Here is a 23,643-nt window from a genome sequence, read left to right as displayed (position 1 = left end):
AGGATCCAAAAAATTCTTCCTTAAAGTAGATTCATTAGGTATACTGCAGTCACTGATGTCTTCCAAGAATGTTTTCATGGTCAGGTTACTTAGTACATTCCATGGGACGTTTGCAGACACTAACGCCTGACATAGGCAAAAGTTAAAGTCATCTTCAGGCCTGCCAACTGTGGAAGAAATAAACGTTTGCTTATATTGCTGCTGGACTTATTTCTCCTCGCTACGCTAGCCATGTGAATAGCTGCAGATTTATGCTGTTCAAGATGGGATTTCTGCTCACATTTAACCTGAAATAAAGAATCCAAATGCTAAATACTCTTCAGTAAGCGAGCTAGGGCATTGCAATGCAGGTTTTAGGTCAGTTACGGGAAACTTACTTCTTTAGAGCATGCCTGACAGAAGTTTACTCGACCATCCGTAATGAAGTATCCATCTGTAGCAATCCATTTTTTTCAATAAGTGTGGTTTAAGCATTGTTTTGCTATACAACAATTACGGTTAGAAAATATTGCAGGAACCATTCACCACGTACTCTGCCGGCTGTACTCTCTGTGGACGACTGGAGGCGAAACTGTTTACATTCCTCCTGACCTGTCAGGTGCTTCAAGGAGCCACTAGATATCACGTGTAGTGGGAAGCATGGGACGTGCTGCATTTAATGGTAGTAACCTGAACTATCTTCGTTCTACTGCTTATAATCACGGTGGAAATAATTTTACAATGGATTTCAATGAGAAAATAACATTCTTTATTTGAAGAAGGTTAAACAGCTATGAGGGTTGAGTCATGTCATGGCAACTATTACTTTTCTCGTGAACAGGAGACAACACGGAAAATCTAAGATATGCATTTGGAAGTATGGGGCATGTAGTTATGCATAGTGCCTGAAGACAAATTCTGACTTCAGGAGATTCTCGTGGGAAAGTGACAGAACACAGGCCATTGGTAAACATTGTTTTATTATGGTATAGACAGCAAATACACAAGTCTACATACAAAGGACAAGTCTCCACTGGTTACAGACCTTCAAAATAATCACCCAAGGTTTTCACTGTGCGTTACCAGTGGTGGGGCAGGCGCTGAATACCATTCGCTGCATGTGTATCGCTAACGTGCGACACCTCTCTCCGAAATGCTGTTACGATATCCTCTTTGTTAGCCAACCGTTGTACACGTAATGGCTTCTTGACTTTAGGGATTAGATCATAGTCGCATGGGCTCAGATCAGGCGAATAAGGTGAGTGAGGAAGAACCTCCCATCCCCACTGTTGTAAGCGACGCTGTACGGTGGCTGCTGTGTTCATTTTCACGTTATCGTGTAGATTATGGCGTTGTCCAAAAGATCTGGACGTTTCATCTGAAAATTGTAGTATAGATACAATATATTTAGATAGTGCCGTATCTTGCCTGCTATATTTGTGTGTATCTATTAGAGAGTAGTTCTAATAATAATTTGTCTAAGCATTTAGCTTTGTTGGTAATCTTTGAGTACAGTAGTTCTTGCAAATTTCATTTCTGTTTGTGCTTAGTTGTGACACGGTACCAGTATTGTAACGAGGATACATCTGAAAGTAGTTTAAAAATTACTGTAGTGTACTGTACAGTAGTATACAAGTAGCCTAATATCCTATCAGAATTTAGTGTGCTTATTTTATTATTGTAAAATATTTGTGTAGTACTGGTGTAGTAGAGGTATCCGTAGACTCTTACTAAAATTCTGTTGTTGTAATTAGAATAGGCTTAATTGCAGTTTGTAATTGTGTAGTTCTTGTGTATTCCTTTAGATATTCAATAATTAACAGCAGTTTTTATCCTGTTAGGGGTTGTAGGATTGAAAATAGAGTAGTATTGTAGTGTAGTCGTATATTAATTACCTTATTGTTGTGTGATCTTTGAGTATTATCCCAGACAATATATCCCTCCGTTCATTTATTTTTTGCAAATAAGTTATTTTAATTTTATTTTAATTTTTTCCGTAAAGAATGGCTTAGGAGCGCGAGTGTACGAACTGTGGGTGTGACAAGGCATTGAGGGGTATGAGGGAGGAGTTGGAGAGTTTGAGGGAGATAATTAGGAATCTCACAGAAGACAGGAAGGCAGATAGGACTCCCTCAAACAATGTACAGGTTACAGTAGGTGTACAAGAGGGAGGGGAAGGAAAGGGGGGAGTTGTAGAAGACAGGTGGTCTAATGTTCTAAGGGGAAGGAGATTGCAGGCTAAGGGCTCTATTCAGGATCAGAATTCAGGATAGGTGTCTGTGCCAAATCAGTACGAGTCACTCCAGGTAGAATAACAGGGGGAAGATGAGGGACAGGGAACTGTTGCTGAGATGTGTGGAAGTAGGAGGAAGGGAAAAGGAAGGAAAGGGAAATGTACAGTAGAGGATAGGAAAAGACAGGTGGAACAGGGTCATGGGAAGGAGAAAAGGGAGGAGGAAGTAGCTTCTTCAGCTATCAGGAAAGATAGGACTGACCAGGAGGGAAGGGGATCAAATGAGGTGGGTAGGGTTGAGGCTCTGGTCATGGGGGATTCCATCGATAGACACGCGGGGAAAGTGTGTGGAGGAAAGGGAACCAGGGTAGAATGTTATCCAGGAATTAGGTTGAGGCAGATGTTGAGGAAAGTAGAAGAGAGGGAGGAGGGGAAGGAGAAGGTGGTAGTGTTTCACATTGGTACTAACAACATAAGGCAAGCTGATATAAGCACCAACATAGTTGGAGATGTGTGGGATCTGGTAAATGCAGCACGGGTGAAGTTTAAGAAAGCGGAGATTGTTATTAGTGGAATACTGTGTAGGAGGGATACTGACTGGAGGGTGATTGGTGATTTAAATGAGACTATGGAGTGGGTATGTGGGAAACTGGGAGTGAAATTTCTAGATCCTAATGGGTGGATAGGAGATAGGGATCTGCGCTCAGATGGCCTTCACTTAAACCCCAGTGGTACGTATAAGTTAGGAAATTTGTTTGGAAGGGTAATAGGGAGGTACATTCAGGGAAACGGGGTGGCCTAGGGAGCGGTGATAAGGGAACAGGGAACTGGAAATGAAGTAGGGATGACATAAAATTGTTAGTGTTGAACTGTAGAAGTATTGTTAAGAAAGGAATAGAATTGAGTAATTTAATAGATATATATATATTTACCATATATTGTAATAGGAGTTGAATAATGGCTGAGAAATGATATAATGGATGCAGAAATTTTTTCACGGAACTGGAGTGTGTATCGTAGAGATAGGATAGGAATGGTGGGAGGGGGAGTATTCATTCTGGTGAAAGAAGAATTTGTAAGCTACGAAAAAGTTTAAGATGAGACACATGAAATTCTAGGTGTAAGGCCTCATTTCTAAAGATAATAGGCAACTTGATATATTTGGAGTGTACAAACTGGGAAAGGGTAGCACTGACACGGATTCAGAATTATTTGATAAGATAATCAGCTATGTAGGAAACGACAAGGGAAGAAATGTGATTGTAGCGGGAGATCTGAATTTACCAGATGTCAATGGGGAAGGAAATGCGAACGACAGGAAGGATGACCAACAAATGGCAAATAAGTTAATATGGGAAGGACAGCTGATTCAGAAAGTGATGGAACCAACCAGAGGGAAAAATATCTTGGATGTGGTGGTGATAAAACCAGATGAGCTCTATACAGAAACTGAAGTAATAGATGGTATTAGTGATCATGAAGCTGTTTTTGTCGTAGTTAAAAATAAATGTGAAAGAAAGGAAGAGATTAAAAGTAGGACTATTAGGCAGTACCATATGGCTGATAAAGCAGGCATGAGGCAGTTTCTAAAAAGTAACTATGATCGGTGGAAAACGGTAAATAAAAATGTAAACAGACTCTGGGAAGGTTTAAAGAAATTGTTGAGGAAGGCGAAAACAGGTTTGTACCTTTAAGGGAGGTAAGGAATGGTAAAGACCCACCTTATTATAATAGAGAAATAAAGAGACTAAGAAGAAGGTGCAGACTGGAAAGAAATAAGAGAAATGGCTGTGGAAGTAAGGAGAAATTGAAGGAACTTACTAGAAAATTGAAGCTAGCAAAGAAGGCAGCTCAGGATAACATTATGGCAAGCATAATTGGCAGTCATACAAATTTTAGTGAAAAATGGAAGAGTATGTATAGGGATTTTAAGGCAGAAACAGGTTCCAAGGAGGACATTCCAGGAATAATTAATGAACAAGGGGAGTGTGTATGTGAGGATCTTCAAAAAGGCAGAAATATTCAGTCAGCAGTATGTAAAGATTATTGGTTACAAGGATAATGTCCAGATAGAGGAGGAGACTAAGGCTAAAGAAGTATTAAAATTTACATATAACAATGACATTTACAATAAGATACAAAAGTTGAAAACTAGAAAAGCGGCTGGAATTGATAAGATTTCTGGGGATATACTAAAGACAATGGGTTGGGATATAGTACCATATCTGAAGTACTTATTTGATTATTGTTTGGTCGGAGGAGCTATACCAAATGAATGGAGAGTTGCTATAGTAGCCCCTGTGTATAAAGGAAAGGGTGATAGACATAAAGCTGAAAATTGCAGGCCAGTAAGTTTGGCATGCATTGTATGTAAGCTTTGGAAAGGCATTCTTTCTGATTATATTAGACATGTTTGTGAAATTAATAACTGGTTCGATAGAAGGCAGTTCGGTTTTCAGATATCTTGGATTCAGGAGGTCAAATGGACTGTATCGCGATTGATCTGTCTAAAGCATTTGATAGGGTGGATTATGGGAGACTACTGGCAAAAATGAGTGCAATTGGACTAGACAAAAGAGTGACTGAACGGGTTGTTATATTTCTAGAAAATAGATCTCAGAGAATTAGAGTAGGTGAAGCTTTATCTGACCCTGTAATAATTAAGAGGGGAATTCCTCAAGGCAGTATTATCGGACCTTTATGTTTCCTTATATATATAAATGATATGAGTAAAGGAGTGGAATCAGAGGTAAGGCTTTTTGCGGATGATGTCATTCTCTATAGAGTAATAAATAAGTTACAAGATTGTGAGCAACTGCAACGTGATCTCGAAAATGTTGTGAGATGCACAGCAGGCAATGGTATTTTGATAAATGGGGTTAAAAGTCGGTTGTGAGTTTCACAAATAGGAAAAGTCCTCTCAGTTTTAATTACTGCGTTGATGGGGTGAAAGTTGTTTTGGGGATCATTGTAAGTATCTAGGTGTTAATATAAGGAAAGATCTTCATTGGGGTAATCACATAAATGGGATTGTAAATAAAGGGTACAGGTCTCTGCACATGGTTATGAGGGTGTTTAGGGGTTGTAGTAAGAATGTAAAGGAGAGGGCATATAAGTTTCTGGTAAGACCCCAAGTAGAGTATGGTTCCAGTGTATGGGACCCTCACGAGGATTACCTGATTCAAGAACTGGAAAAAATCCAAAGAAAAGCAGCTCGATTTGTTCTGGGTGATTTCCGACAAAAGAGTAGCGTTACAAAAATGTTGCAAAGTTTGGGCTGTGTAGAATTGAGAGGAAGAAGGAGAGCTGCTCGACTAAGTGGTATGTTCCGAGCTGTTCAGCGGAGAGATGGCGTGGAATAATAAACTTCGTAAATTGTGTTAAAAAAAAAAAAAAAAAAAAAAAAAGAGAAGATATATTACATAAAAATCTGCTCCCTAGTGATAACAAGAGGAGACAGAGCAGGGAAAGGAATCATAAATATTGAAGGTCAAAACCTAGAAATAGCGGACAGCTTCAAATATCTATGAAGCAAACTAAAGCAAAATTCACGGCTGGATATAGAGATTAGCAAAAGGGGTGCAAAAAGCGAATGCATTCCACCAGAGTGTATAGAAGGAAGTTTAAGGAAGTGATATACAGGATGTACTATACACTCGTACTAATATATGCAGCAGAGACCTGGGCAATAACAAGAAGAAAGGAGTGTAAAATGAAGATGTCGGGAGGAAATTGGAGCAAAAACGTTGAATGACAAAATAGAGAAGAATAGACTAAGATGATTTTGGACAGGTAAAGGGAATGGAGGAGGGAAGGGTACTGAAACAGATGATGTAGGTTAGGTTTGAGGGAAAGGGAGCAAGAGGGAGACCCAGAGCAAGATGGATATACTTTAATCAATTTCAGTACAAGAAGGCAGACCCTAAAATGGAATAGAATTACAGAAGAGGGATGGTTAAAGGAGAGGGGAAGGTGGAGAAGTACTATAAATGCCCCAACCTGGCTTGAACGGGATATGGGTAAATGATAATGACGACGATGAGTACAGATATTTTACATAGGTACTTGACCCATTAGGCGCAAGAAATAATTTTAACCTTGTTACCAGTTCTGGGCTACTACAAATCAGGCTTTTGAATAGGTAGTTCTTCATGCTGAGCAAGGAATAGTAAGTATATAACATTTCATAAAAAATATTTATTTTTATCTTTTGACTGATGTATGTATAATCATTAACATTTATACAGCACATAGGATTTGTACATCACTAACAACACTTAATGACTACGGCAGTATAATGTGCAGTGCAACGGTTTGAGAACACAGTTGCTTCTTTAAGAGGCACTTGTGCAACAACTAAATCTCACCGCCCCTTAATACTTCATCAAAGCAAGATTTAATCTATACCAATCCGAGAAGATTGTGCGTGGATCTTCCCATAACTTAGGCCTTGCTACAACTGTGTCCTCAAGCTGTTATGCACACTGCAATGCAACAAGCACAATCTACAAAGTTAACGAGTTCGAAAGACAACAGAAAATGCAAGTTAAAAGTTACAGTTTAACTATACACTATATGTGGAATTCTAAAATGAGAAATGGGATAAGAGGGCTGCAGCAGACACATCTAGATGAGAAGTCCCACATCTGTTCAACTACTCTCCGTAAGATATGCATTTTTTAAATAATGCTTTCCGCGACCAATCAGGAAACTTAAACTTCAATGGTAGCTGTTTTCAGTACTCTCAGCTTCTAAGCTCTCTTATCATTCTGCACCGGGGTGTTGCAAAAAGTTGTCATTCAAAATCAATCTCCGTAAATGGAAGCACAAGCTTCCACTCTCAGGACTTAGGGGAGCTGTCTGGGTTGGACCAGATTTCAATGAAATTTGGCAGAATGACCAATTATAATGGCGATACTCATTCTGTTATAAAATCAATGGTGGTGGTAGAATTAATTTGTGAAAAATAGCTGAGCAGATTAGAGCAGTTAGCTGATGATGACGCAGAATGACCTTGAATACACAATGTAGAAATATACCAATAATTCTATTTTGAAGTTACATAAAACACTTAAAAAACCGAAAATGAGATTTTGACTATGTGAAGAGAATTTCATGTTGTACAAGCCTATTTTACTAAGAGGTATAGTATATGAACATATTAATGTTTTAATACACAATTTAGAACTGCAGGAACAAAATTACTATTACCATCAAGCTTACGATACCTTAACTGAACATTCTATCAAGTTTCAAAACAACTGATCTGGTTCAAACCAAACAGTTCCCTTTTAAGCGGAATACAGTGATAAGCGCTATGCTTTTACCCCCAAGAACGGTCCAATACTGACATGGCCATGTCTCCCTCAAGAAATAATTATCCAACTGCTTGAAAGGGAATTATCTTCCATTTTCAGAATTATAAGCAGTTGCAGCAATGGTGTACTGGCATTCAGTGTTATCAGTTACGAGGTTTAATGGCTGTTGCAATTCTGTACAGGCATTCAAGGTTACGTAGTGAGAAGTCTACAGCGGGTCCAAGTTCTAAAGCCCAAAGCAATACTGTTTGATGCAAACCTGAGCTCAACTCAAACCTGAGATGAATTTATAACTCATCACTCCAGCTTAATCATCCAAAATTTTAATTTGAAATAGTACTCTGAGAAAGTAACACAGTAGATATGAGTTGAGAGAATTCTAAATAACAACAACATTGCAGATCACATCGGAAGACTTATATACAAGACATGCATAAATGCAAAATATAGGTTTTTTTTTCCCTTCATAACACACAAGTCTGAACTGAATCCGACACGTGCATGTTCAATTAGTCTGGGCCTGGCTCATGGACCAAATGTGTTCAAGTCTTTAATGGCTGTGCCTTTTGTCAAATCTGTGGCGACTAACCCTATTCCTAAGAGGTCGGTGGTTAATCTCTGTGAGGCACACATTTGACATTCATATGACAGTCAAGTTATCAATAAAAAAATCAAGGATGGTATGTCTACACAGTTCGAATGTAGAATCTCTATGCCATATGCTGTCTTATAATGTTATTATCACACAGGTTATTATGAGTGCGATTGTGTTTTATAAAATGTATCAATTTTAGGTGCAGCTGTTGAGAACTGTAGTACAAATGATCCTGAATAATGGCTTTGGAGAAATAATCCTATGTACCAAGTTGCTGAGATTAATACATTCACTGTGAATGCACAGAGAGCTGCATACTCACCCATATGAGTATGTTTGTTACATGGAACTGTACGAAAATTCAAAAAGTCTTCATGTCTGTACACTTGCAGTAGCGGTTTTCCTTCAGTCAAAACTTAAGTCTTTTTAGGCCTCATAATTTTGATGGAACTGTATCGCCATTCATCCAGGCAAAATATGCATTAAAAAAAATAATTATAATATGCCACAGGCACAAATTATTAATAATCTGAGTTCCAGCATTTTTACTTAATTTTTTGAAAAATGGTAAAATAATTATTTATTCACATAATGAGATTACTTATAATTCTCTTGAAATAAGAAAGACTGATAGCATGTGACCAAAACTGCAGAAAGCAAATATACTTGCACAAATCTGACTATGGCTAAACTGGCTAGTACACTGGGCTCATGTCAAGTGTGTAACAACAATGGCAAGCGGTTCTTACAGTGCAGGAGGCTTGTGATTCACATTTATTTGTCCTCCTCCTAACACATGCTAGGTGCACTTTAAAGTAAATTGATCTTGTGCACTAGGTACATGATCAGCACTGAATGTATTAAGTGGGCAGTCATGCATTTTATTAGAAATGGGGAAAGGAATGTGTGAAGACATGATGTCCTACTTTTGTGTATAACGTGTAAGAACAAACAGGAAAAAAGGGAGCCAAGTCATTTGTATACACATCATGAAGACCTTGGAGGAGTAGAAGGTGCAGGCTTCCACTATCCCTAACTTTGGCACTAAGTGAGATAGAGTGGTTAAGCCCTATGCCTGGCCACTTTTGTCACCAAAATCTGGTACTCATGTCTGGTGTAGGCTGAGTTAACATAAGACCATGTGGCTCTTCACTAGTGAAAGTTTGGTTTCTAAAATTTTCAACTTCCTGGACAGAGAATGGAATTAATGTCTTCCAAGTGAACCAAAAACCCCTTCTACCACCTTGTCTATGTTGCCCCCCCGGAACAGAATGTGGATAGCAAAGAAAATATTCTTGTTTCTATAAAGCTGTACACTAATCTTCAGTCACTTAACACAAAGCTGTCAGTTTAATGTTACAGTCACTACCACCAAGAACACCAAATACTCAAAATATAATTACAGGAATGTTTATGGTTTTTTCAAAATCGGAATGAACCTTTAGCAAAATAACAATAATATTGTTATGTGTCTGAAGTCCTTTCACCTTCTTCAGATTTAAGAAAAGATGCCACAGAGCGCTACCAAAAGCTAACCGAAAGTGTGGAGAACGCACAAGGCGACTGCTTAACTAAACTAGCTACTCAGCTGGTCCTTCGGAAATCAGATTGTAGTAAAAAAAAAAAAAAAAAAAAAAGTCAAATTCACATTCAATCATAGAGATACATAGAGATACAAGAAAGGATAAATTACCACTTTGTATTGTATGTAATATATTTTGCTAGCTCAGCCAGCAGCTATTTACAAACGTCACAACTGTAGTAGCAACTACTGACAAGCACCACCAGGTCTCCTTTCTATTAAAAAAAAAAAGACTTATTTTGTGTCTGTGCTGCCCTTCTATCCCATGCTTCTCAATGATTTAAAATTTAACTATACAAAAATTGGTCAGTTTTTAATTCCTGGAATAGGAAAAATCAAAAGTCAATCTGCACATGACGAGTGTCAAAATTGAGAGCAAATACAGGGTTTTCTATGATATAAACATCTTATATAATCACAACCAGTTCAACATACCACTGCTCTGTGGAGCTCTACAAGCTAGAACAATGTGTGAAAAAATAACATCTCAACAAGTCAATTCCAAATGTCTGAAGGCAACACATCCAGTCCAGTGTATGTCAGTACCACCAAGAGCACCAAGGGCTGGAATGTCGTTCATCTACTTGCACTTTCTACAGCACCATGATGATAAAAAATGATTATATTAGATACTATCATATCCAGCCCCAGTTAACATGCAAGTTCTTTACACACCTACTCGTACTTGCTTATTAAAAATTCAGCTAAAAATAATGAGAAACTTCATTAGAATTCCCTAATAGACTCTTCTATTTGTCACACAAAAAGGTAGTCCACATTCCAAGCTGCAGGACACAGCACATTGGGCAAACTATTAAACCTCACTATTGATAATAGTTATTTGATTTGATCCTGTATTGACTTGTCTAAATCTATAAAATAAACTATTTAAAATAGCTTGTGTTGTGTCCACTTTGTCAGTACACTTTTAATAATTGAAAATTATTTATTCATTCATACATGTTTCAGGAACATTATGCATTCCCTTCATCAGTGAAGTCAACATAAACTATTTTAAATAGTTTCTTTAATAGATCTATTGGAGCTCTTTGTACAATCTACACCAAGTAAGTCAGCACAGAACTACAAGACCTACAGTTTGTACACTTTGAAAGCAGTCACAATGCTCAGAACTGGATGAACAGCACAGGAAAGGTGCAGTAGCTAAGTATACTGACTTTCTAGGTGTACAGTCTCTAGATGTTTATGAAAAGCAACTGCAATGCACAATCCACAGATCACTGCTTAGGGTTAAGCTCAAATACAAGAAAAGTGAGTATGGTTTTCTATTTAACTTCATCAGAAGTCACTTTATGTTAACATAGAAAATAAAAGTAAATTTGAAACTGGTACTATAAACATTATGAATACTGATAAACTGAAGACAAATACACTGTGACCAATGCTCTGTCAGATCACAAGCTTCAGGTGTTGTATATATAAGTTCCCCCAAAGTGTATATAACTGGGCACAGGCTGCAGACAAGGAAATCGTTCATAGTTTGCTCTTCACTGCATGAGCACAGAGGAGTTGCAAGGAAGTATCCATTTCTTCAAAGGGGTCCTTGATCAACCATCTCTGGAGTGTAACCTTGTTGAGTGCTTTCCATATCACCCAATTTTCTTCATGACCAGAAGGGAGACCTTCAGATAGTACCATCTATCCTACAAGAACATTTGTGGTGGTTCAGTAAGGCACTCTGTGAAATAAAGGAAATTTCTCCGAAGTCTGAGCTATGGAATTGCTGATATTTATTCATATAATGTGCGAGCAACTAGTTTGATGATAAACTTTTCATAACTGGCTGCAGATTCTTGATGGACATCTGGAAGAAGTAGCCTCCCCGAAGAGTGATCGGATTCATGCATTCTGGCGTTCCCTGGGTAACAGTGATATATCAGCTAATCCTTTCAAACCAGAAGCACCATAACTAATCAGTGGTAATTATACTAAAATATCAGTATGGTCTTCAATAGTTGGGAAAAGCTTGCATCGGAGCCAAACATTAAGACCATTTCAACAAACACGGCTGGTTTACCTACAAGGTGAGTGTGGTTTATGGACACCTTCAGCTTTCAGCATACATGACACTTGTAATATTTGATGTACTTCTTCAATGTACTGAACTTGTCCAGCAGTTCAGCACAGAGTAACAATAACCCTGTGCCCATAGTTTAGGCAAAACATCTATCCATAAGTATTATGTTTTTCTCAATGTGTACAGAAAAATATCCATGCATGTAGTTCATATTATCCCCAAGTTATGGTATCAACTGTGCACTTAATTTGTAACTTCACTTAGGGAAAGATAGAATATAATTTATTCTATCTTCATTTAGGTAACTCAAAAGTACAATTGAGCCTATATCCATCTCTGGTGAAATATTGTGTTTACAGTCTTTTGGTATGGACTAGATCAAGTTTACTGATATTTATTGATATGACTCAATCTCATCTTTGGCTTTGATAATATGTAAGTGATTGAGGTATGAGCAATACTAGTAATGCTATTATTTATGTAGCCAGTTCTGTGATGTATGGAATCACTCTTAACGCTATTTGAAGTGTAACCATCTCGGCAGGCTCCAAGACTGAAATGTAACAGCACAATCTAGCTTGGTGAGGAAAGCAATGGGGAAACTACCTTGTTCCTCATCTGGAGCTGTTGAGAAACTAACTAGGATTCAACATGCATACAGTGACAAGTCTTAGCAGTCCATCTGAGAATCATTTTCAAGTCACTGCTGATCGCACTAACATGATGACTGATGCAAAAAGATGGAAAGTTGTAATTCTTCAGTATACTCCTCTTGGAACTGACCAAGTTTCTTGAATAAAAATTTCCAGGTTGAAAGTTTGTACCGATATCTCTTTTCATCTTGGAACATGTCTCCCTCCAAAGGATGATGATCCAATTAATTATGATTATCCACTGAACAATGCAATGGCGTGCATGAACATATTTGATACCCCAGCTGCAAAAATGTTTTTAAATTTATATATATATTTTTTGCTACTTGCTTTACGTTGCACCGACACAGATAGGTCGTATGACGACGATGGGATAGGAAAGGCCTAGGAATGGGAAGGAAGCGGCCATGGCCTTAATTAAGGTTCAGCCCCAGCATTTGCTTGGTATGAAAATGGGAAACACAGAAAACCATCTTCAGGGCTGCCGACAGTGGGATTCGAACCCACTATCTCCTGGATGCAAGCTCATGGCTGCGTGCCCCTAACTGCATGGCCAACTCACTCGGTGTTTTTTAAATATAAGTAATCGTAGCCCACTACACTCTCTAAAGTAAACATTACCATTTTATGAACTCACTTAATAACTAAGTGGAAATATAACAAGCAAACAGATCAAACAACAAATAAATAAATAAATAAATAAATAAATAAATAAATAAATAAATAAATAAATAAATAAATAAATAAATAAATAAGTATATTTTAGGTATTAAAGAACTTTTGAAATTATAACTCGCATGAATTATTTTCGGAGGTGAACTCAGCTGCGTATTTGCCCAGTAGCTGGTACTCTGCAGCTGGGAAGGGGGGTTAAAATCCAGTTGAGATTTGTGATGTGAAAGACAGTTTGGTAAACCTTGAAGAATTCCTCCAAAATGATATTTTGCCATTCTGCCAACCAGTTTGGCCACTAAAGTAGTGAGCAGTAAATAACAAGATTATTAATTTCATGTTGCTTAGTGATAGAGTGGTCTGTCCTGAATCATGTTCGACAACGCTGACATCCTTATTTAAAGGTGAACTCCATTCTTCTCTCCTGCGTAGCAAAGTAGCGAACAGTTCTTTCAAAAAATGAATCTTTCTGGCAAACTTCTTCCAGTAATGCTGCTCCAATGGAAAGCAGTGCCAAGCTTGAAAGTCTTTTTCCTCCCATTCTGTTCCTTGAGCAGGTTTTAATTCTTTTTAAAGCTGAGAAGGTCCTTTCCACTGACACAGTAGAGACTGGTATGGTACAAATGATCGCAATTAACTTAGAAAGTTGTGGGAAACAACAAATTAATGATCGCTCTGAAAAGAGGCTCATTAATTCAAATGGACTCTCTTCATTAAATTCCTCGTTACTGTAGAAAACCGTTAGTTCGGTTCTCAACCCAATTTCATCGAAATGGCGAGGGTATGAATTTAGAAGACTAGAAATTTCAGCTTGAGGGATATTTTTCTGATAAATTTCATACTTTCCTTTTCCACAGATATTATTCCTAAGAAGTTCAATTTCCCATAATCCTGAAAACACATTTCGAGGTGACTGTCAAACATTATCAAATATTTCACAGTAAATTTGTTTGTAATTAGGACTGTTTCTTTTTGTTGGCTCACCTATTTCTTGTGCTGTTTCTGCATAGATGGATTCAAATTCGCCCCTTAACGATTAAATGGCCTTCCGAATTTCATCAACTTTTCTCTGGCAGAAAATGATGTTGAAAGTTTTCGTCTAGAGGATATTGTAGAGAACATCAGTGAAAGCAAATATTTTGTCAAATGTCCTAAGGAGAAAACAAAATGTGAAATCATTCAGTGTGATGAGGTAAGCTTTCACTGGAGCTAAAATTTCATTCTCAATTTCGAGGGAATTGCGCAGTATTGAGTTAAAAACTTCACACAAATCACTTCTGTGAATGAACACGGTGCTCACTAACCTCTTTGTATAGTTCCACCTAGTAGGTGAAACACTAGGAAGTCTTCTCTGCAAATAATCTTCCAGGTATTTAGCCCTTTTAGGTGAACGTGAAAAGAAAGCAGCAATGCCATTAAGAGAACTAAAAAAATATTTTGCATTCAGACAACTTGTTCACAGTATGGGACAAAACTAGATTTAAGCAGTGCACACAGAAATGAATAAATAAAGCTTGAGGATGTGTTTTTTAAATTGAAGCTTCCACTCCATTCATACGCCCGGCCACTGAAGCAGCTCCATCATAAGATTGCGCAATTAACTTGTTATTACAATCAAACTCAGTCAAATATTGTCTTACGATTTCAGAAATGCCTAAAGCTATTCTGTTTTCACTGACGTTGCTGTACCCGAAAAATCTATCTTTTGTTTGCCCATTGTAAACATAACGTAGAATAATGGAGAGTTGTACGGTGTTGGAAACATCAGTCTCGTCCACTAAAACTGAAACAAACTTGGCTTCTTTCAATTCAGATTTTATTTCTTCCAGCAAAGAGTTTACCACTGCATCAATTAAATCATTCTGAATGATGTGGATGTCTCCAAATGGGTTTTCAAGAGAGGGTCATATTCTGCAGTGTATTTTAACAGCTCGATGTAGTTACTCCTATTAACTGAGGTTTCACACTCGTCATGCCCTTGGAAAGAAAGTTCTTGTTTACATAAAAAGCACACGACATTAACAAAATGCTTCAAGAGTTCCCTGTTTTGTTTTACCCTCTTGTTATGAAATGTGATTTCCTGTTTGAGCTGGTCATCTAGTTGTGTGTCCTATAGACTCTTCGTGAGAAACAGCTGCATTGGTAAAATTTCCCAGATTAATATACGCTGTTTTAGTCCAGCTTGTGCTTCCGCCTTTACCAAAAAGAAGGAAAGACCAACAGAACAGCATCCTGTGCATCCTGTCAACCAAACATATTTTTCATATGAAGAAGCAGTGAAGTGCCTAATGAAACCTTTAACTTGTTTTGTTAAGCCTGGTAAATCTGGAATTGGTCTACCTTCTTTTATAAGGCTGCATTTTTTTGTGGAAAGATCTACCTGAGAAAGGCCTTTCAAGAATATTTTCCACTACACACTTGCACATATTTCCAAATTGATATTCACGACAGTGACAACACCATCATAACTTAATCTACAATGTCACGACGCATAACACATGTTATATTCATGAATAATGGCACAGAACTCATGAAAACTTCACCTGTAATCCAAGAGAAACACTACAAAAATTCACTATATACCACTATTACAGACAACCAAATACAACATTCGCTTAGCTCTGTGTTCATGCTGGGCAACCTAAAAAATTTTCTGCGACTATCGGAAAACATACTGTACACGTGCCATCAATGAATTGCTCGTAAAAACTTTATACATGCCGAAATCAAAAAATATATTCTTTTACATCACAATTGATTTCATAAACAGGCTCTACTTTTATTAACAATACGATGTATAAGTGGCTATACTGTTAACTTGTTGATATTTTTATTATAGCCTCTAGTGCGTGGCACTGAACACTTCGAGTGTCAAGTATTAAAACTAACAGGCCCTACCTAAGATAGCTGGCCTGTCACCATAAATTGCTGTCTGGGTAGGGGCCACAGCTTCAAGGACAAGGAAGCTTCAAGTGCATGTGCCATCCACGCGACTTAAATTTCGCTCTTGGGTAGCTCTCTTTCGCGCCGGCAAGGAAACCCAGCTCGTTGGAGAAGCTGAACTGTGGCAGTGCGAGCAAATCATCGAGACAGCAGTACTTGGCTTAGATATTAGCGGTTTCTTAAACTTTATAAAAAGCGTTCTAGAGAATAATAAGAAAATATAAATACAAAGTTATTTACCCAAGCAGCGCTGGGGTAGATGCGGTTCATTGCACACCACTGGAACAACAGCTCTATGAATATTTAGGAAGATGTTCATCTGAACCTACGCCACAAGTTCCGAGATTTTTTTTTTTAAATTTGCTTTACGTCTCACCGACACACAGATAGGTCTTATGGAGACGATGGGATAAGAAAGGCCTAGAAGTGGGAAGGAAGCAGCTGTAGCCTTAATAAAGGTACATTCCCAGCATTTGCCTGGTGTGAAAATGAGAAACCTCAGAAAACCAGCTGCAGGGCTGCCGACAGTGGGGTTCGAACCCACTATCTCCCAGATGTAAGCTCATAGCTACGCCCCCTAAACGCATGGCCAACTCGATTGGTATATTGTAATGTTAAAGCCCCAATTTTTATTTTGATGTTGGCAGGATCATTACAGTTCATGAAACTATGGAAGCCATGACTGAAAGATTTCTGCAGCCAGGAAAATGAGGAAATGAAGAGTTGAAGAAGAAATGTAATGGGAAGAAGACACAAATAATGTGCTCGCAATGCCAGAAATTAAAAAAGGGGCCTATTATAAAACCATTTAAAGGGGACTATTTATCTTGTTGTTAATATCTTATGAAATTATAGAAATAGTATGAGGTAGTTTGCCTCTTAATTAAAAAAATGCATCAAGATTATAAAAGCCAGAGAGGCTGCATGTTACATTACACCACTAGAAATAGTCTTAAGGGGGTTCTACTTCTGTAGTAGTATGTCACATACATCCATCAGGTGATCCGCGAATGCCGTACTTTGTACTTATAATTGTCCCGCATGCACTAATGATGAACAGGATGTCTAATATCCAATTTTCACAAGAGTATTACTGCATGCAATTGATTTACATCAGAATATGAGGAGATAATAACCGGACGGCTGCTCACTGCATGTTCCTCAGCACTGTCAAATGCGCCCCCTTGCGTTGGTAAGCCTCGTTTTCAAATGCTCAGTGGTAGGATGGTATTTGGTACAGGAGCACTACAGTTGTCAACATATTAACAATGGCTGGAGTGTTCCGTAACGACAAATACACCAACATGATTTTAATCTATGGAGAATCTGGTTGGAATGCAGCTAAAGCTCACAGATGGTTTGCGCAAAATTTTCCAAACAGCCGTCTGCCTTCTATAGATGTACTTTGCAGAACAGAGTTGCAATTAAGAGCTACTGGGTCAATCAAGGCACATACAAGCAACTTTCTGGGAGAATGAGTTATTAAACTTAATTTTTTTTACCAGGTGAGTTGGCTGTGCGGTTAGGGGCACGCATCTGTGAGCTTGTATCTGTGGACCCTGAAGATGGTTTTCCGTGGTTTCCCTTTTTCACATCAAGCAAATGCTGGGGCTGTACCTGAATTAAGGCCACGGCCGATTCCTTCCCACTCCTAGGCCTTTCCTATACCATTGTCGCCGTAAGACCTATCTGTGTCGATGCGACGTAAAGCAAGTTGTAAAAAAAACCCTTCATTTTCTGCATCTTTGGCATGTTTACAAATGCAGCCTGTTACAGAACATGTGTAGTATAATGAATGATATTTGTTTCATATCCGAAATATAGAACGTTGTAGCGTTCCTTTGTAAGCCAGCGTTTAGGCATCCCATTCATCATTACAGCATACGGGACATTTATAAGTAGAAAGTACGGAGCTGGAGGGCCACCTGGTATATATAAAGATTTTGAAATGCAATATTATAGACTTGGAGGAGGAAGAATTATCTAACAACTTAAGGCGAAGGCCTCTATTCGCAAAAAATCACGTCAGAATAACATTTTCAAAATGCAAAATTAAAATCCTGATCAACATTGAAGCCCGCAGTCAGTAAATAACATTACAATATTACTAACACATACTTTCTCAAGAACTGTGAGACTGGTGACAAGCAAACTGATGTTTAGGACGGGAAGAATAACAAATGAACATTGAAATGATTAGTGGTCTACCATTCCACACTTTGAGGACACTGTTAAGAAAGGATTAAATTATGGAAATACAAATTGTGATATAATTCTAGGAGTATGTACTGTCTTGGTGGAGCAGACAAATTTCCTGACACATGGTCCCAAGTTTGCAGGTTTTAATTAGGATGAAGAAGTGTATTTCTGAAGGTCAGGCAAGAATCTTGGCACTCCATGTTAGGAGTAAATGTGTACCGGTAGTAATTTTGTAACAATGATCCATTGTTTAGAACATTGCGGTTCCTTGGCTGAATGGTCAGCATACTGGCCTTTAATTCACTGGGACCTGGATTCAGTTCCCGGCCGGGCTGAGGATTTTAACTATATATTTGTTTTACGTTGCACTGACACATTCAGGATTTTTGGTGATGATGGGATAGAACAGAGATAGGATTGGGAAGGAAGTGACTATGGCGTTAATCAAGGTACATTTGCTGGTGTGAAAATGGGAAACCACGGAAAACCATCTTCAGGACTGCCGACAGCGGTGTGCTCACAGCCACGTGACCCAAACCATGTGGCCAACCTGCTCAGTAGGATTTGAATTGTGTATATTTACTGTAATTCCTCTGACAAGGGGACAGGGTGTTTAAATACACTTCTCTTTGTATACACACACCACATGAAACTACCAACCACCGAAACACAAAATTGTGAATACCTCTCTCTATGTAAGGATGGCATCAAGAAAGGAACCGAGTCATAAATCTGGGCCAAATCCACATTAAGTGCCAATCCCAATAAATTGCAGATAAAGGCCAAGGAGAATTCTACAAAGACCTATCCTTTAGAGCACTTCATTGCTGAACATTTTTAGCCCTTGTTACAATTTAAAGAGTATTCTGTTGAATTCTCAATTTGCTTGGTCCAATGATAGGAACAAACACTTTTCATCTTTCATTTCCTGTACAAGGGATGATGTTCTTTCAGAGTAACAGTTCATCTTTAACAAGAAGTTTGACATTTTGATGTCCGAGATCAAGAGGGTTACAATTCAAAGTCTATGATTTTTCAGGAGAAGAGTTTAAAGTTTTAGCAGTTTACATCTTTGCCTCTCAAAAATTCACCTGTTACACAATTTTTTATGAAAACTGGTGTGTGTACATAGTTCTTACATCATGTATTATAATATAGAAATGAGTTACAACTCAAAATGTACACTTTCAAATTAAGCAAAGCAACTAATGTCAGAACACTGAAAAACATTAGAAGTGCTTCCTGGCATGAATACATTCGATTTTGTGTTGTAACACTTTTGGAAATTGTAGAGGTCGAAATAAGCTATACACCGATGGTAAAATCTCAAAAATGCATTTTTTTAAAAATTGTAACCCTTTCATTCTCAGCCATCGATTCATATAATATTGCTGTGGGTCAACCTATTATGTTCATTTGACAACAGATAGCATTCTGAATTTTGTGTATGAAGTCACACCTACTGGCTACAGGAATGTTACCAGAGCATATTTATATCAACTCTTACAATTAACAATAATGTTTCCCAACACCTAGTGGAGTGCTGAAATCTTTCCTTAAAAACAATTCTTTTACATTTCAGTTAATCTGCTGCCTCTTAAATTTAAAGGCACTGCCTGCAAATAAGAGATGATCACTTATTTTAAACATGGTAATTTGAATATTTAGTATGCAGAATAATAAGCTAACTAGACTAAGTAAATGTAGATGCAATATTTCATGCATTTTTAAAAACTTAATATTTTTACACATTATTTCTTGTCACAAACTTCTCACCCTTTGAGTTTTCAAGACTTGTAACATCCCAGCATTGCTTACACCTAAATAATCTCTCACAAGCTCAATGCTGAAAAGTACAGTGAAATATTAAGGATATTTATATGGCTATTATCATTTAGCAACACTCACTGAACCATCAGAGAAAGTAATTCAAGCACACCAGTCCTGGAAGCACTGACATGTTACACTGGAGATGCTGTTCTACAGACCTATCAGGAATGAGGGATGACTGTAATGATATTAAGTTAATTACAATATAAAGATATATGTATATATGCTAATTATTTGTCCAGTTTAACAGTTATTTAATTTAAAAAGGGCACGCCTGAGGCCATAACAGAGAACACCCGACTCCAAGCCGAGTCGAGTTGACATCGTACAGTCCCGGGAAGAACAACGAATGCGACATTCATACTTCTGTCGAAGACTTGGGTCTCGATTTCCGTCTGCGCCTCGCCAGTTCTGACATGGCTACGGGTCCAAGGTTGGGGCATCGTGGCTTCTGGCTCATGGCCCGGTAGGTTGCTGCCATGGCGCCCTGCAACAATACAACACGTACATGTACAAATCTCTATACAAGCATTTAACAGGAAATTTAAACTTGACTCGGTTAGATTGTTTTAAATTACTAAAATACTTTGAAAAAATAACAAGAGAAATTCAGGAGATTCAGTTCTCCATGTTAATAAGGTGAACACCCTCACCATGCGAATAGCTAGCCAGTAATGTGATTTCGTTTTTGATCAATTTATTACATTCTACAACATCCAGTATTTACAAAGGTATATTTGCTAAAAGGAATTCACCCAAAATTAATTTATAAAGCACATACAAACTCTTCTTCTTTTTTTTTTCTGCTAGTGGCTTTATGTTGCACCGATTCAGATAGGTCTTATGGTGACGATGGGATAGGAAAGGCCTAAGAGTTGGAAGGAAGTGGCTGTGGCCTTAATTAAGGAACAGCCCCAGCATTTGCCTGGTGTGAAAATGGAAAACCACGGAAAACCATCTTTAGGGCTGCCGACAGTGAGATTCAAACCCATTATCTCCCGGATGCAAGCTCACAGCTGTGCGCCTCTAACACAAACTCTTCTAGGGAACAAATTCTTATTAAAATCTACAAACCTAAAACAATTTAACATACATTCAAATTAATGTGCAAACTATAATAAGACATTGTAGAAAATTGTTGGACCTTCCTGAGAGCTTATCTATTTTTCTGTTCGAGAATGCACATGAAAAACTAATTTAATGGTGAAAAGATATTTGTAACATATTTGCAAAATAAGCATTGTGGCAGAGAAAGAAAACAAAGAATGAGTATGTCCTTTCTTGAAGAGAATGAGAATCTGCAGGATCCATTCAACATTTGAAAATACTCATATGTTGCGTAGGATACGCTTCAGGGTGCAGGTTTCTGGCAATTAAGTAAGATTTTACGAAGTTCATTACCCTACAGCCCAACTAATCAAGAGGATGATGGGAAAAACAACGCATGTCAAAAACAAGTGATCAATATTAATGGACAGTGTAGCATGTCTTGTATCTGTCTATACTTATGATTTCTAGAAAAAACAACCCTTCCAATTCTGCAAGAACGACCCATGACAAACGACATGGGTGGTTTTTTACGGAAGTCTGGCTACACTTATGTTGAAGGAATAACAACATCGATGGCAACAGCTGAAATGATGCAGCTCTTGATTTTAGAGCCTAGAAAGCAAAAGAGAGCACTTCATAAGAGGGAAGTAAATCTATAAAGCAAAACTTGGAGGTGAATCACATGAGGCTATCAGTGCAATACTGGCCTAACCCTCAGTAATCTGGTTTGTAGCAATGGCAACTGAAAATCTTTAAACGTAAGGAACTTCATCTTATTTGCTCGTATTGAACTGAGAGATCACAACTGAATTTAAAATCTTGTAGATTCCACCTTTTCCAATACAAATACAATGTTGTTAGATGGTTTTTATAACAGATATTTTATTGCAGAACTAGTTTCGGTGCTCATTTAAACACCATCATCAGCTGCATAATAAGTAAAGGAAAACTTGGCGATATAACAATGTACAACATATTGATATAATTAACTCCTTAATATCAATTTTATATTAAGTTTAAAAACACTAATTTACAACAAGATTAATAGCCATCACTGAATATTGAAGACAACTCTTCACCCAGCGAGATTTTATATTTTTGACTCACAAGGGTTATCTTGTAAATTAGAGTTAACATAATTATATCAATATGTTGTTGTACATTGTTATATCGTCAAGTCTTTCTTTACTTATTATGCAGCTGATGAAGGTGTTTAAATGAGCACTGAAACTAGTTCTGCAATAAAATATATGTTGTAAAAAACATCTAACAACATTGTATTTGTATTGAAAAAGGTGGAACCTACAAGATTTTTACTTCAATTTGAAAATCTGGCATGTAAGGTAGTGTTTGTGGCACATAAACATGATTGTTGTATAAATAATGAGGTATGGTGTACAGTGGTTGGACATATAATTATGTAGTTAATAGTAGATTATTGGCCATTTTAATGTGGGTTAGGCACTATTGTTTCGATGCACTTGGCCGTAATACATGAAACATGTGGAATAGTCCAGTATTGCAATACAAACTTTATTAAAAAAAGTGGCAACATACACATATGGCATTAATCTTAGTCATCAGCATTATCATTTACAGGAACGGTGTCTGCAAAATGCAGTGCAGATGTCTTCAAGTTATGATAATAACCATGGTTAACAGGGGGTACAAATTGCAGCAAGGTCATTAACCCTTTGTGGGCGGTGGTAATTCATGGTTGTAGGCCTCAAAAAATAAAACATTAAAAAAAGCATGCAAAATTTCAGAAAATCAACTAAAATCATGAAAATATGCCCAAACTAACCACATACCGTGTTTAAGAGTGGAAACCCAACTCTGAAGTGGTCTGAAGACAAAATAAATACAGCCTTAATTTTTTTGTTGCTATTTTGCTTTACATCACACCAACACAGATAGGTCTTATGGCGACGATGGGATAGGAAAGGCCTGGGAAGTGGAAGGAAGCGGCCGTGGCCTTAATTAAGGTACAGCCCCAGCATTTGCCTGGTGTGAAAATGGGAAACCACGGAAAATCACCTTCAGGGCTGCCGACAGTGGGGCTCGAACCCACTATCTCCCGATTACTGGATACTGGCCGCACTTAAGCGACTGCAGCTATCGAGCTCAGTCATAATTCCCCCCCCCCCCCACTGGAAGAATGGTACAAGGGACAATCCATAATATGACTTGACAATGGTTAACTTTAAGTACACATTAGTCCTCTGTATGTTTACCCGTTCCTGATACGGGGTCGGGGATAAGGTCAGATGCATATTTATATAGCATGTCTGTACAGCCGGATGCCCTTTCCAACGTCAAATTCAGTTGAGTAGCTAATGAAGATGAAATGAATGATGGTGAATGAAACTGCTTAAGTAGGTGGAAGGAAATGGCTGTGGCCTATGACTAGCAACTGTCCCAGCATTTGCCTGGAAGTGAAAATGGCAAATCACAGAGAACCATTCTCAGAACAGCCGACTGCAGGGAACGAACTTGCGCGTTAGCTGAACTACTCCGCTCAGTACACATTAGTCCATTATTATGAAATATT

At 37.9% G+C, this 23,643-nt stretch overlaps 1 protein-coding gene across 2 annotated transcripts in view; it reads right to left on the bottom strand.

The window, feature by feature from the left end:
* Positions 1–1,010: 1,010 nt before the first annotated feature.
* The window catches only part of S6kII (Ribosomal protein S6 kinase II), a 362,049-nt gene continuing 339,416 nt past the window's right edge, over positions 1,011–23,643 (bottom strand). The window contains exons 16-17 of one of the 2 annotated variants that reach the window (XM_068226656.1): positions 20,407–20,529; positions 1,011–1,357 (exon numbers count right to left, since the gene is read on the bottom strand). In XM_068226656.1, the coding sequence (XP_068082757.1) occupies positions 1,307–1,357; positions 20,407–20,529 (174 nt within the window). In that variant the 3' untranslated portion in view covers positions 1,011–1,306. Of the gene's footprint in view, positions 1,358–6,389; positions 20,530–23,643 lie in introns of those variants that run through there. The other variant, XM_067143003.2, reaches the window with a different exon arrangement.

The sequence above is a fragment of the Anabrus simplex genome, chromosome 3 (assembly GCF_040414725.1).
Source record: "Anabrus simplex isolate iqAnaSimp1 chromosome 3, ASM4041472v1, whole genome shotgun sequence".
In the NCBI taxonomy this organism is placed as follows: domain Eukaryota; kingdom Metazoa; phylum Arthropoda; class Insecta; order Orthoptera; family Tettigoniidae; genus Anabrus; species Anabrus simplex.
Note: the sequence above shows the minus strand (reverse complement) of the source record. Positions and strands in the feature narration are given on the sequence as shown.